Below are 15,005 nucleotides of genomic sequence, written 5' to 3' on the forward strand. Positions count from 1 at the left end.
TCATACTTTAGGCAGCAGTTTCGATAAGCAAGTTCTAAGGCTAAGGTCAGCGGGCTTCCCCAAAGATGTGATAGCGCTTGCTAGCAACAAGATCCTGAAGAAGATGAAGTCGTTTGGTAGACATGAAGCACAGGAAAATTCCGGCAATGACAGAACGAAGTATGCGGTAATACCCTACATTCATCAGTTATCCCATAGGCTTAAGCAGGTTGGCACTAGATATGGGGTAAAAGTGCTCTTTTCGGTCCCTAATAAACTAGGCAAGGTTTGTGCTATTGTTGACAAAAGAGCCCGGGAACAGAAGCAATTAAGAGGCAAAAGAAAAAATGCATGCCAGGTGGATCATGAGTCAACCTTTGTGCCATGTGCAGAGGGAGTGGTTTATGACATACCTTTTAAATGCGGCAAGAGTTACATTGGGCAAACCGGTAAATGCATAAATACACGCTTACGTCAGCATAGAACCTCTTTGAATGGTGCTCCTTCATCAAATCTGTCCCTTCATTACAGAGATTGTCTTCTAAACAAACCCGGTGTGTCTAACAAAAAAGCATGCTTTCCTCTGCTTAACAGAACTAAGATTAAATTCAGACATCCAGATCAGTTAACTAGGGAGTTGTGTGAAGCCTATCACATTCACAAGAACATCGACACGTGCGTTAGCACACCATCTGTGAACTTACATGAGTGTGAAATTTTGTATCTAGATTTTTAACTCTCTTCTGCGTGCCTGGTGGGGGAAGCGCAGGCGCTTTGGGTTGTCAGTTGTGTGCATATAATCTGTGTTTTTTTCAAATAAACTTTCAGTTGTTAGTAGCGCTTGTCCTTGTCTTCCTTCTCTGTTCTTGTTCCTAGTCGCAGCGCTGGTGAAATTGTGCCCAGATACTGTGGCTCTACCACGGTCGAATTTACGAAAGTACGCGCGTTATTCAATCGCTACCAAATAATCGGAAATTTTCTAATACATATTGAGAAATTCTCGAATATCAATTTCTCGAGTTGAATATAAACTGAATAACAAATTTGATTCACATTCGAAATTTCGATTATTTGCCCACCTTTAATTGCAGCACATCTAATACTCGCTTATTTTTGTTTTACTGCAAACTATTATGAGCCAAAAGTCACACACCTGGTAGGTATGAATACATTTTACACTTGGCTGTTCAAAAGCTATGCAGTTAGCATCCAATTAACATCATATCCAATTTGTTAAATGCAATTGCATTCAATTCATACTCAACTAAGTTCAGAATCTTCATTCAAGCAACACTACCTGCTTCATGCCAATAGCCCCATATGGACTTCGCTTTCTCCCTCTCTCTCCCCCTCCTTCCTTTTCTCATGATGAAATTCAAGTGCCCAGACAGAGTGACACCGTTATACTGTACTTTTCCTTTCCTCAGAGCCTCCTCCTCATCCTAAGCAGCAATCAGCATAGCCACACAGCTAAATATAGCGTCAGCAAAGCAAAATTACATCAGTCATCACGAATAAACATTTTCATGAACTGTTCACCGCTTAAAACTGCATAATATTCTCATCTAAATGCTGGTGTCAATGATCCTGTTCATGCAGTGAAAAAGTGGCTGGCTCAGTTTTTTCATACTGCAATAAACAATATAATACATAGCAGAAAGACAGCTGTCTGGAATATTGCCAATGTTACTCTTTTAAATTACAAAAATGTATAATTGCTGAAATTCACAGCAACAATTTGAAAAATTTGACTTACAATTCCTCATCATTAATATGCACAAGCATTTTAATAGTTAAATGGCTATAACACAATTCTCGTGACGTATTCCAGTTCTCAGTATTTTTTTTATGAGTGAGTACAGAATGCAGAGGGTCAAAAAATAAAAGTAAATATAGTAGAACCTCGTTATAAACTAGCTGAGAATGAGCAAAATTCTGAGTGTACTGAGAGTTTTACTAAACGTGGAGGAACTACAAAGTTTTATTACAGCTTTCAAATTTCCGACAAGACTACAAAAGGTTGATCAGCCCATCAACAAACTGTGTGTACATGAAAACATCAGTTCAAGTGAAACTGGAACTTCCAGTAGAGTTGTGGAGTTGCAGAGTTGTATAACAGGGTTCTGTTTAAAAAAAATAAACCTGAGCTGTGTTAAACTGGCATATCGTCACCATTAGAAGGACAACCAGTGACAGACCTAGCATAATATCTGAATGAAAACTTGGGACTTTTGGATGTGAATATAAGTAATAGAACTGACCACTTGAGGGCCAGCAAGTGCTAAGCGCTCCAGACCCTGTCATTCCCACGAACTTTCCACCAACCCTTCATTTTGTTCACCCTACTAAAGACTATAAGACTAAGACGGAGAACATGTTGGGGAATGCACACTGCACGAAGTGATGTGGGCAGTGAGAGCATTGAATTGAATAATCAGCATGTCATTAGAACAAGACTGCTGTCAAGATATCGGCAATCATGCTTAATTAACATTTGAAGTTCATGCAGCCGGATAGAAACCAGCAGCCTTTACCAAAAAAAAAAAAAGAAGTAACACAAGTACGCTTTCACCGCACGAGGCGGATTTAAGGTTGATGGCGAAAGAAATCACTGGCCCGTGATGTACAAGGTGTTTCACCTAAGACTTTACACGATTTTTAAAAATAGGCTTTTTGAGTAAGAAGAAAGCTTTTTTCGGCATAGCATTGTTAGCGGTGTAGACTAGCTCGCTGGTTAACTCATATTGAATAGTTAACCTTTTAACTATTACTCTGGGCTCCTTAATTATTGATGGGCCTGTAGAACACCGTAAGCAATATCAGTTTTTTGAATTTCTAAAATGCGGTTACCCTCAGCGCTGTAGCAGAACAAATTTTGGCTGCATTGCACCAAAATATATGCATTTTCGAGAAGCTTGCAGGTGAAGCAGCCTCTCCAGTGCACGTAACTCGTCGAATTCGCCAAAATTTGTTGGGCCACAACGCCAAGGGTAACTGGTCCTCCGATCGGTCCCCCGATCGAAATGTTGACTCAAATAAAAACGTTTCCTTTAACGAAGCATATACTTCGCTATATATACATATATTATGGTGCGACAGCAGCACCCTGTTGTAGCCAAACATAAGTTTCATCTGCTGTGCTACATATTCATTAAAGATTGGGATGTATCACAAAACAACACACAAACTTCGTTTACTGCACAAAGTTTAGCCAGTAGTAAGTCAGTAATAGACATTGAGAGGAATAAAAATGAGCAAACCAATCGTAGAAGCTGAATATTTAAGTGCAGATCCTTTCCTGCATGCATGATGCTCTACTACTCTTGACCAGTGTGTGTCACATAAAAAGCTTATGAATCCCAGTCGCAAATGAAGGCTACAGTAATATAGTAGAACATGAAGACATACTTGCCTGGACAATAACGAAAAAGGTTGTGACATGGGCCCATATTCCAACTCTGATTCCTGCTAGGACTGATTCCCAGAAGCGCTCACCGACTGGCAGAAGTGCCTATGGTGCTTAATTGTATCACAACGCATTGTTGGAGATGCACTAGTCGCTACAAAAAAATTGGCAGTGGCTTAACTCTGCTATGCCAGAATATACATAGCGAAAGCTAAGGCATAGCTTGGTTAGCCTTGGTTAATCTTGATCGCAAGTCCAGGTTAATCTGGTTGTCTGACTAGTTGTCACGTGGTTTGCCATGTGGTCGGTCACGTGACCAGTCCTGTGTTGGTCACGTGGTGTGGTGCAACCACGATGGGAATGCGAGCACTGTGAAACTGCGAGTTCGTGGCCAATGTAGCTTTCACTACAAAACACGCTCAATTCGACAACTCCATTTCTTGCTGCATGGGCTGTGGCACTGCAGGCGTGGCTGCAAAAACTCAGTTTGGTGGCATGCCACCTATGCAACAATCGCTTGTTCTGTTAACACATCAAAGTCAGGTAGTAATGCAATGCTGCTGCATTTGGGTAGCAGTAGTACTTTAAAACAATCGTCCAAAAATCATCTCTTCTCAGTTCTAAACAAATATATTTCCTAACATATTATGTAATGATGAGCTTTCAATAGGACATGCCACTGTGTTTCTGAGAACGTCGCTTTTTTAATTTTATTCAGCAGTTCATGCAACTGCAGAGAGACCCAGGCTTTCTACAGCCAGGGAAAATGAGTACAGATGGTGTGACTGCACTTTTTTTTGAAAATAAGAGAATATGGGCCCAGGTCAAAAGTGTTTACAGTAGGCCAACTTAAAAGGACTGTACAACCACATCTCATCGAAGCTGCTGAATCCTTGTTCGAGGCTTTTTCTCCCCTTCTGGCATAGCTAGAATACTAAAAGCCATGCACTCGTAAAAGCAGTTTCCTCGCATGCAAACAAGCCAGCCCATGATGGAATTCTAGCTTCACAAATGCTATTACCCTCCTGATAACTCCAGAAAGGATGCCAAGGGTCAAAATGAGAAAAGAATGGAAGAAGCAGTTTAGGGCCCCTTCAAATTAAATATGTGCTGGCAAAGCATGCCAGAAATAATTCCCAAGATACGTAATTTAGATGATTTTTTTCCAGGTCTATTCTATTCAATCCTAGTAGACTAGGGGAGCTGAACATCTTATATGCAAAAGTACTTGAGCAGTATATCACAGTGTGGAAGTCTAGCCAGTAGGTTCTCACAGACTTGCATTAGACTGCATTCCCATCAATTGCATTTATCAAACATAAATAATTCTCTTAAGTATGCGCATTAAGCATGAAAATCTGCCCGAGAAAGTAAATGCCACAATTGCATGCTTTGCAATAGGGCACCATATAATTTTTCACAGCTCAGCTGTCACCGAACCAAAAATGGCTAAAGGATGCAACTACCGTAAAAACCGGAATATAGGTCGAACTTTTCTTCAAAAAACCATGGTGAAAAGTCGACCCCCGTCTTATATACCGGTCATTGGCGGAAAAAATACGGAAGTCTTGCAACAATGGGTGGCTGAAGTCAGCAGCCTCCATCCCATCAGCAGCAGTGCCGCCATTTTGCGTTTCAGTAGATGCAAAGCGGAAGCTAACGGCAATTTACCGTCGCCTTCAAGAAAAACACGATTGAGTACGAGGAAGCTCACGGGAACCTGGCGGCACAGCGCGAATTTGGAGTATCCGAAAAGAGCATTCAGTACTGGCGGAGGCAGAAGCTGCGTATTACAACTTACAGCAACCAGAAGAAAACATCATTTCGTGGGCAGACCGTAGTGTATCGAGAATAGGAAGGAAACGTTGCGCTGCGAGCAAGATCGCTGCCTGTGACTGCCGAATGCATCCGCGTGGAAGCGGCAGAGATCGCGCGTGCCTCTAGACTCACGAGGGCGCAATTCAAAGGCTCGCCATCCTGGTTGCGGCGATTCATGAAGAGGAGGGCTTTGCTCTACGGCGCCGTACTTGCCTGTGCCAGAAACAAACACGCGGGCCGATTGGTGCGCGATATTAAAAAATTTGCCGGGTGTACATACAAGCAGCATTTAAGTGAAATTAAATACTGTCACCATTGTGCAACCTCCCGAGTCGCATTTGTTTCAAAGTAAGGATGTCTTTCGGTACTTTTCCCATTGAAGATCTTTTTCATTTTTAGAATTGGTTAGTTAGGGGGTCGACCTATATTCCGGTCCGACCTATAGTCCGGTTTTTACGGTAGTTTTCAGGCTAGCCGTGCAGTGTATGAGGAGTACCGTGTGGGCAGCCTGTGCCACCTGTGCAGTGCCTTCCACAGCATCAGGCATAACCGGCGCCTGGCACAAACAGTGGCCACCAGGGCAAGCATAAGCAGCCCAAGAAGCAGCAGAACCAAGATGGACCTACCGACAGGCACGAGGCCATCAGGTGAATAGAAGTGCAGCAGAAAGCTGAGCGCGTGCTGCTCATTCCACTGGGTGCCCTCACGGCAGTCGCTGCACAGTGAGGCCGGAGGGAAGAGCTGCTTTGGGTGCAAGGGATCCTCAGAGATGTCCCCAGCCAACCGTGCATTGACTTTGTTATGCGCTTGCCAGAGCCAGAGGACGGCATCCCGTGTCGTGTGGACCTCGGAGTCCAGATCCTTGGCCATGGCACCAAAGTGGGCAGCACAGTAGCGGCAAGAGAAGAAGTAGGCCACGTAATCCCTGATGGCCTGGAGGACATCTGCACCAGATGTGCCTCTCCCAAGAGGGTAGCCTACAAGACAGACATCCGCAGTGATGGGAATGGACAAGAGCATTCTGGAACAGCCTTAGCAGCAGGTGAAGATTCTATTTGGAGCAGCTTCCTCGTGTTTTGTAGCCGGAGACTGATACTGAGAAATATGATGAAAATGCAAATATAGACAGTGTTGCAACTAACTTGTGCCAGGGTTTAAAAAATAACGTGCTGCGCAAAGATTTGAATGCTGCAGGGTTTTGGGCAGTAATCTTAGCCATGTTCACATATTTTTTAAAAGCACCCAAATTTACTTGTCACTTAACACAGAAAAATGAGTGATATTTTGTGCTATTTATATCAGTGCAGATTTTTCTGCACAATAATTGCAGGGAATATTGAGAAACGCCCATTTCTGTTGTTATTTTCTATATCAATTCAGTTTTTTTTTTTAACCCTAAACCCCGCAAAATTTAAAAATTTGCATGTGACTGCACTCCTGCATCGCAACATAAGCACCCTAAAACACGTTCCACTTGAAGGAACTCTGTTAGGAAAAGCCAGGATAAATAAACAGATCACCGGTTACAGGGATCATTCAGGGATGAGAACAGCCATTTAGCTTCGCCAGAGTTATGATGCTGCAGCAGGAGCGCGACCGCGTCATCACCATTTCACAACATAGCACAGGTTTCTTGAAGTCCAACATGGATGCGCCTCTCGTGACAAAGAGTTCTGCCGCACATGCGCGGTGTTTTCCTCCACTGATGGGTTCAGCGTTGCCACGTGCTTCCCACACACTTCGCGGCTTCCTCTTCAAGTATTTTGATAAAGAGGCTAGGTTCAAACTTCTGCCACACACAAGCTTCAGTTTTTGCTATGGTGCGAGGAAGCCTTCTGAAAACAACAACGAGCTCGATCTCACACATGCACCACATGCCAACCTACGGAGAATGCCCCACCATCATTGGAAGTGGCTTAATTTAGTTAGAACGCCTATTTTACTAGCCAAATTACTACAGTAAAACCTCATTAAGCCGTAATCGGACAGAGCTCGGAAAAAGTATGTGCTAAATGGTAGGACAGCTTAACTAAAATGGAATAATACATATCGCCCACTTACTCTATTTACTCGAGTAACTTGTGCACTTCTTTTTCTAAGTTAAGGCTTCAAAAAAGGGGTACGCAAATTTCGTGAACATGTCCTAAAAAAACCCCTACAAAGGTCCTAACGTGCAATATGTACCGTAATAAAGGTTGACTCCAAATATAAGTTGATGCATTACCTCCCGCCCCATGTTGCATTGCTCCATGCAGGATGGCATGATGGCATGAGCACAGCTCAAAGCAATAAACACGCAACAATACAATCACGAAGCCAGCAGCCAGAGGCAAATGGAGATAAAAGGCTATTAAAATGATGCCCTCCTGTACAGCCCACCTGACTAGAGGCAAACCTAACAGCAAACAGTTCGGTAGTTTCGGATTCGGCGTGTAGCGAACGATTCGGTAGTTTCGGATTCCAGGATGTGCTGGAAGTTACCCGAAGTTTGCTTTGCAACTGTTCGTCCGGTAAAGAAACCGCCAGCACGAACAAGTCGGTTAAACAGTGTGCAATTCAATTTTTTTTTTGTGGGGGGGGGGGGAACCAATTTACAAACGAATTAACGACTCTCTTATTTTTTTTTACACATGGAGCTCCATGTACCCTGCCGGGGGAATAGGCATTGGCATGGGGTGCGTACTACTTAAGGCTCGGGCAAAACTACGTTAGACCCCGCGTATAGGCCGGTACCTGCATATACGTCGACACCCCAATTTCAAATGGTCGTTCTTGTATAAAATGTCGACGTATATGCGGCAATATATAGCGTTGTGCCCTAAGGAAGGGATCTCTCTTACGTGACAGGGCCAATTTCTTGTTGCCATGTTCAATAGCATGAATGATCTCCAACTTTTCGCTTATGCTGAGCATCCAGTGTTGCTGCCCCAGCTTCGGCAAGACGCGGACGTAGAACTCGCGATGCACTGTGCTGAAGGGCCACTGCACGGTTAGTTCTTGAAGAGAGCTCCAGGGATGGCGTTCGTCACTGCCATCGTGGCTCTGCTTGGCTACAATTTTCCATTGGCCATACGACTTGCCGTTGTTGCACAGCAATAGTCTGCCGGGCCCCTTTGGGTACAACACAACCATCGTGATTTCGTTGCACTCGTGCGCAAAGAAAAGTGAAAAACTATATGTTAACCAATACATGCATGATAAGCTCGTGCGGTTTGTGCAGATACAAAATGCATTATGTTCAATGGGAGCCGAGTAGGGGATTTAACTTTAATACTCGTAAAATGAAACTACTGTTTAAGCAGGTACATTTTAACGAGGTTTTACTGTAAGCTGAAAGTTTGAATTAAAATGGTAAACCCAAAGCTCAGATTTTGACACTGTTCTTACAACAAGCACCAATGAGGTCCATGGGATCGAGCTATCAGCTGGAGCGCGTCCGAAACCTTTCTCACGGTCTTCTTATAAGACACGCAACGGTGCTGTGCAAAATACCAATTTTTTTATTTGCACGTGCATTCTCTGTGTTCGTATAGCCAGTATTGGCTGTGCCGCCGAAGACTACTGCAAAATGCACACATACCATGTACACCGTACACCCCCCCCCCCCCCCCCAATCAAAAGTATACGGCCCAAGGGGTTTGCTTGTGAGGCTTGCTGTATGCTTTGTTATGCACCCTCAGCCCAAGGGGTTTGCTTGTGAGGCTTGCTGTATGCTTTGTTATGCACCCTCAGCGACCGTAACCCCTCGAAAGCTTTGCGTCCTGAATCCTTCCAAGCTTTGAACTGCTAGATGTGCTGGGGAGCCCTGCTAAACAGCTTAGAAGCTAACCCCTTGGGCTGTATACTCTTGATGGGGGCTGTACTTTAAAATGGCGTCAACTATACATTCTTACATGTCATAATGACATTTGAGTCATGTTGCAACCTTATATTCACAATTTGTGTGATGTTTTAATTACTTTTCAAATCCGCCACTCCACGTGTGATGTCACTACCTTTTCGACCAATCCACATTTTTTCACACGTTGCCAGCGTAACCAGGTTCTCCACTGAACAGGAGCTTTAATGCTATTGCGTTAAAATGCTTCAAACAAAGACAAGTTTTGACTACTATGAATGCTTTTTAAACTAAGAGCAAGTCTGAAATGGCTATATTTAAAAGCTCACTTTATATAATACTTCCACCAATCCTAACGTCTATTTTCACTGAAGATCCTAACTTTTTGACACATCAAAATTACGAACTGTGCTCGTAATTCCAGCCAATAAAGCCAGAGCCATTCAGGCAGTACTTAGCTTACCAATAAATATGTTAGTATAAGCATGGATGCACAAGTGAACCAATAATGTACTAACACTGTTTTACAATGACTTAAAATTTTTATTGTAAGCTAGTCTTAATTTCCCAATGACAGTAATGGATGCTATCAACATGTGCCGAATGGTTGCCAAATTTTGTTTTCTGATTTCGCAAGAAGAAATAAAGAATAGCACAGGTAACATACCTCCAGACGTGTGGTAGGCACTAACAGTCAGACTGTGGAAAAGCATCCAGAGAGCACAGGGGTAACCACGTAGACCCGGCCGGCTGCCTCGACAGCCCTCATAAGGCCCCACAGCTGGAAGTTCCACCTGCAAAAAAATTTTCTCTCACATGACATAATGCACTCCCACTAATTTAAACTTCCAGGATATCGACAATTCGTTGAAATGAAGCTGAGTGCACACTAAAGGGATGCTAGTTAATACAACAGCTGATGCTTCATGCATACGACTGCTAACAAAGCCACACATGCATTACTTAACACCAATATCAGCAGTGCTGCCACACATTCGAAGCAATGTCAACCACAACAGCAAAGTACAAGTTACGTATATTGCAAAAAGTGTGCTACTTAATTTGAGAAAAGTGAAAAGAGAACACTGAAGCAAATGAACTTGTAGATTTCCTGGCTACGATTTAATGGTCAGGGGTGTCCAGCAGTGCTGACTGCAGCAAGGACTGTACGGTCACAATAGCATCCATCACTGTCCTGACTTTTAACAGCACACTGATTACGGGAAATTTTCCCTCCCATTTGAGTCCGTCATCGTTATTGGCCATTGCTTGTCGTTGCTCAGTGGTGATGCCTCAATGCAAATTCAGAGCAGTCGAGACCCTTGTTCAAGGAGTTATTTTAGTTCATGAAGGTTGACCATGCAGACCAGCAGTGCACCCAGGGAGTTTCTAAGTCTTCACCTGAAACAACTACTAAACCCTGGGCAGTGTTTTTGTACTGTGTCAAAAATGCTGTCTTCTGCAATAATGGCACAACAGACAGCATCCATGCACCCAAGCGTAAATAGTGGCATCATCCCTACTCCGAAGAGTGGCGTTTGGCAACAGGGTACTCTTGGTGGGCCGGCAGTGGTAACTACAAACTAGCATGGTGTGGAGCTGTAGCTAGTACTAGGGCAGAATGGTTGGCACTCTCATGTGACTGCCTCTTGGCAGCTCCTTCAGTGTTGTGCTAGGCAATCATTAAGGCAACTCCATGTTAATTTTTTCCTTACCGCGCCCATTCACCAACGTTAGCCACTAACGATGACTTCAAGAACTGATTTCGGAGCCTTCTGCATTGCTTACAGGCATATGCTGTGCATCTGGCTTGTAGTCAAAGAACCAAAGTTTCGTTTCCGATGTAGTTTTCTTTTTTCCCATGAGGCGGCATTTTTTTAACGTGCTGTGAAACCACAGTACCACGCTCATTGCCCGCTAATGACGACTTCGCCACTCGACTTCGGAGCTTTCCGCATTGCTTACGGGCATGCTGCATCATCTGGCTTGTAATTAAGACAAATAAAATTTCATTTTGAATGTAGTTCTTTTCTTCCCGCAAGGCAGCATTTTTTGACCACGCTCCAAAAATGCAGCAGTGTCAAAGTCCCTTGGCAGCCTCTACATGAGCAATGCGCGCTCTAAAATGTCGTAAATCTGACAACTCCGTTTTGTCTGCAATTTATTTTATTGACGACCCAAGCAGCAACAAGTCTGAACATACTGCCTTTTCGTTGGGATTCAGTTCTGACATCGGCGACGACTGAAGGGCTTCCAGTTATTGTTTTGTAGCAAGAATATTATTCAAGATGAAAATTAATTTTTTTTTGTAGCGATAGCCACATTACGGTAGCACTTCGAGACTTCAGCGTGGATGGCGGCGCTGCCACCCCCTGGTTTCGTTGCCACGCTGTCACGTAGTTGGTCACGTGGTGTGGAGCAGCTGCCGGCGGCGTGGCGCCGTGGCTGATCACATGGTTCGTCACGTGACCAGCCACGTGGTGTGGAGCAGATGCTGCTGCTGGCGGCGCGGCGCGCAGGTGAAACCGAGTTGCCACAGCTGTGTGCATGCGCCGTGTCAAGTGGGACGAAGATGAAGAAGGAATGCCCAGCGAAACGGAGCGGCGAAAGACTGAGTTTGCAATTCCACTGAGCAAGTTCCACTCGGCCAGCTGTAGCTATTGCGTCACTCCAGGTTTAACCAGAGCTAAACCACCGCCAATTTTTTTTCACAGATAGTGGCCAATATATATATATATATGGGCATGTTCAGATAAGAACGGTAATTGAGGTCCCATGACCATTTTTTGTTTTCAATTATATATTTATATGTGATGGGTAAATGTGTCCACACAAAGGAATGAACCTTAGTTTAGCAAGGAACTTCGTAGTTTTCTCGAAAAAAAATCGTATGTCACAAGAGGTGGAGAATGTCGGTTTTGCCACTTCTCAAAGTTGCAAGTTTGGAGCATCACTGCATGCACAATAAATTGTGTCCGCGCATAAGTATTTTTTCAGTACTTCATTGCAACTTGTACTATACAAAGAAATAAAAAAACGTTTTCTTGCTGTGCCAATCTTCTTAGTAAAAAATCGCAAACTTCGCTTCCGGTGCTGTGCGGTGCCAAAAAGACTTTTTTGAGGGCAACCTTACGGCAAGATGCGTAAAGATCTCCCGACTGAATCTTTTTCTCTGTATTTTTCAGCTACTTTTAATCACTTCAGGAAAGATCTGTAGCTCTACACTTGACCTATATTTTTCAATATGGCCTCAAAATTGGCAGAAGTTCAAAAACGTGAAAAAAGTGACAACTTTGACTTGAATTTAAAAAAAAACATCATCATCGATATTTGTTAAAATTTGCCCTAATAATACTCAATACTTCATAACTTTAAGGCATTAAAAAAGTATTGCATTATATTGTTTTAAAGTATGAAAATAAATACAAAACAGACTTCATGATTTCAATCCCTACGACTGCTCAGTATTCCCTCTTAGGATGCGCAATCGTCAGAAGCTGGTTTTAGTATTGGTATTTTGTAAGTAAATTTTAAACGCTACAGTTGCTGAGTTCATAAGTGTAATTTGTAAGCATTTTTTTCTATTACAATCAAAGGTCTAAAGCTCCTATTCGCTTTCGTACTGTTCTAACGGTGGGACCTAAATTACTGTAAGCATATTTCAGCACGTTATTTTGGAGTGACGTGTGTGTAGGGGTAGTTTATGCAAACAATTAATGCACCCGTCGCACTCTCAAGGTGACTTTAGCTGCTACCGCCGCTCCAGGGATGAACCGGGCTTGGCAGCCGCTCCTATAGCTATATAATGCCCGGCGCGACCCTGAATTTCACAGCATCATGTGTGCCGCCGCTGCACCGAGGCTTTAGCCGCCGCTATCATCTTTTCATCGCAACGCACCGAACGCCTAGCAGTTATGCCTCAGACTTCGACCTTCGACCGAGATAACCCTTGTGAGCGGATGTTGTTCGGATCTCGAGTTTTGTGTGTCGTTTTCCAGGCCTGGTAGACCCGGTGGGGTCGTTTTCTGTACTCACGTGTTTTCTCTGCGCTGGAGCGCTCCCTCGACAAGCATACTTGGTATCTCAGTCTCAGCTCGTACGCCAGACCGAAAGAACATCAGTGTCGACGGTGGGCAGCCTGTGTTAAAAATCCGTTCATCTGTCCATCTCCTTTTTTTTTGGAAAAGCAGCTCTGGGCCCTGCATCCGTCACCTGCTCTTCTGTCTCGCGATAATCTCCGGAAGCGGTGAGCTTTTGCATTCATGAAGAGATTTCCGCGGCGAATGTTTTGTGCCCACTACTCAAAAAGGCACAAACAGATAATTGAAAAAGGACGTAATTTTCGCAGTGTAAAGACACTCAATGTCACTGCTCTCAAAAAAGTCCTACTTCCCGAAGAAGCTCTCCGAGTACGAGAAAGTGACTTCATCTGTCAGAATTGTTACCGTCGGTTCAAGGAAGACATAGATAATATGCAGGTAGAGTCAACCGAAACATTAGAAGAATACCGCCCTGGGGAAGAAATCGTAGAAAATTTAAATTCAAGTGCCAGCATTACCTCCGAAATCTCGCCCCTAATGCCACCGAGCGCTTAAAAAAAAAACGCCTCAGACTTTCCTATGCAAAGCGAAAGCAGGAAGAGGTGGCAAGAGCTATGGTGACGAAAATACGATCGGGGATACTGGCAGCATATAATGTCCCAGAGAATTCGCGTGCATCAGAAGAAAAGTGAGCGCAATGCAGCAGCTGGGAGGACAACCTACATGCTGCCTACAATAGGTGTGCGTCCTTTCAAGAGCGTTGCCAGCTGCTGACACTGCTACCACGCAACTTAACCGTGAAATATGAGCAGGAAGTTATTCCAGAGGCAACGAGGCACGTTATCCAAAAATCGAAGAAGATGGTGGATGAGGAAGGCGTATGGTCAACACAGGAGAGATATACAAGATGTCAACTACAACAGGAAGACATTACCACCGTGTTAGAATATTACACCATGGATGAACTCGATTGCTCTAGACAGACTCCGAACAAGAAGGACGTTGTGAGAATCGAAAAGGAGGGAGAGAAAGAATGGATACCTAAACGCTTCATGACGCGGTCCTTGCGAGAAGCATTCCGCCTCTACAAGCAAGCTCACCCTGCCTCCCAGGTTGGCCTCACAAAATTCATATCCTTGCGTCCTAAGTGGGTGAAATGCTCGCCACAGTGGCAAGTGTGTGTTTGTGTGTGCTGTGCAAACTTTCAGTTGCGCCTCGTGGGACTGCAGAACGCGTCCGGAAGGTCGCTTTCTCCCGAAGATATGCAGAGCCTCTGCGTATGCCAGGAACCTACTGCGTCGTGTTTCCTTAGGAATTGTGAGCACTATCCACAAGATGGCATTTTCACTCCGGAAAATTTTGAAATGAGCAGCGAGGACGAGGTGTTGATTGGTTCATGGGAATACGGTGAGCTCGTTAAAAAGACTCTGACCGCTTCATCATTTATGAGAGAATTTCTAAGAATGACCATGAAATGGATACCCCACAACTATATTAGATCTGTGCAAGCAAGAGCAATACATGAAGAAAAACACAGCTGCAAGAGAGGTGCAATTGTTTTGCATTTTGATTTCGCCTAAAACTGGACAGTTGTGCTTCCAGACGCAGTACAAGCGTACCATTGGCAGAAAAAGCAGGTGACCGTGTTTACCTGCGTTGTCACGTCAAGAAAATCGACTCGGAACTACGCCGTTATTTCCGACGATATGTCTCATGATTCAGCTCATGCATGCTTGGCTCTGTCAAAAATCAAAGCACACCTCGAAGACAACGCGCCAATCTACACCAAGATAACATATGTGAGCGACGGGGCTCCCGCTCACTTCAAGAATAAATATCAGTTTCATGAGCTGTCAAGAGACGAAATGGATGTTTTCGGCCACTGGACACGACAAAAATGCTTGCGACGGCGTTGGTGGGCTTG

At 44.0% G+C, this 15,005-nt stretch overlaps 1 protein-coding gene across 1 annotated transcript in view; it reads right to left on the reverse strand.

Annotated features, from left to right (window-relative positions):
- The window catches only part of LOC144114569 (sulfhydryl oxidase 1-like), a 97,691-nt gene that overhangs the window by 39,723 nt on the left and 42,963 nt on the right, over positions 1–15,005 (reverse strand). Inside the window, exons 9-10 of the mRNA XM_077648401.1 lie at positions 9,709–9,835; positions 5,830–6,180 (exon numbers count right to left, since the gene is read on the reverse strand). Coding sequence (XP_077504527.1) covers positions 5,830–6,180; positions 9,709–9,835 — 478 coding nt within the window. The remainder of the gene's footprint in view (positions 1–5,829; positions 6,181–9,708; positions 9,836–15,005) is intronic.

Source organism: Amblyomma americanum, chromosome 1, assembly GCF_052857255.1.
Source record: "Amblyomma americanum isolate KBUSLIRL-KWMA chromosome 1, ASM5285725v1, whole genome shotgun sequence".
Taxonomy (NCBI): Eukaryota; Metazoa; Arthropoda; class Arachnida; order Ixodida; family Ixodidae; genus Amblyomma; species Amblyomma americanum.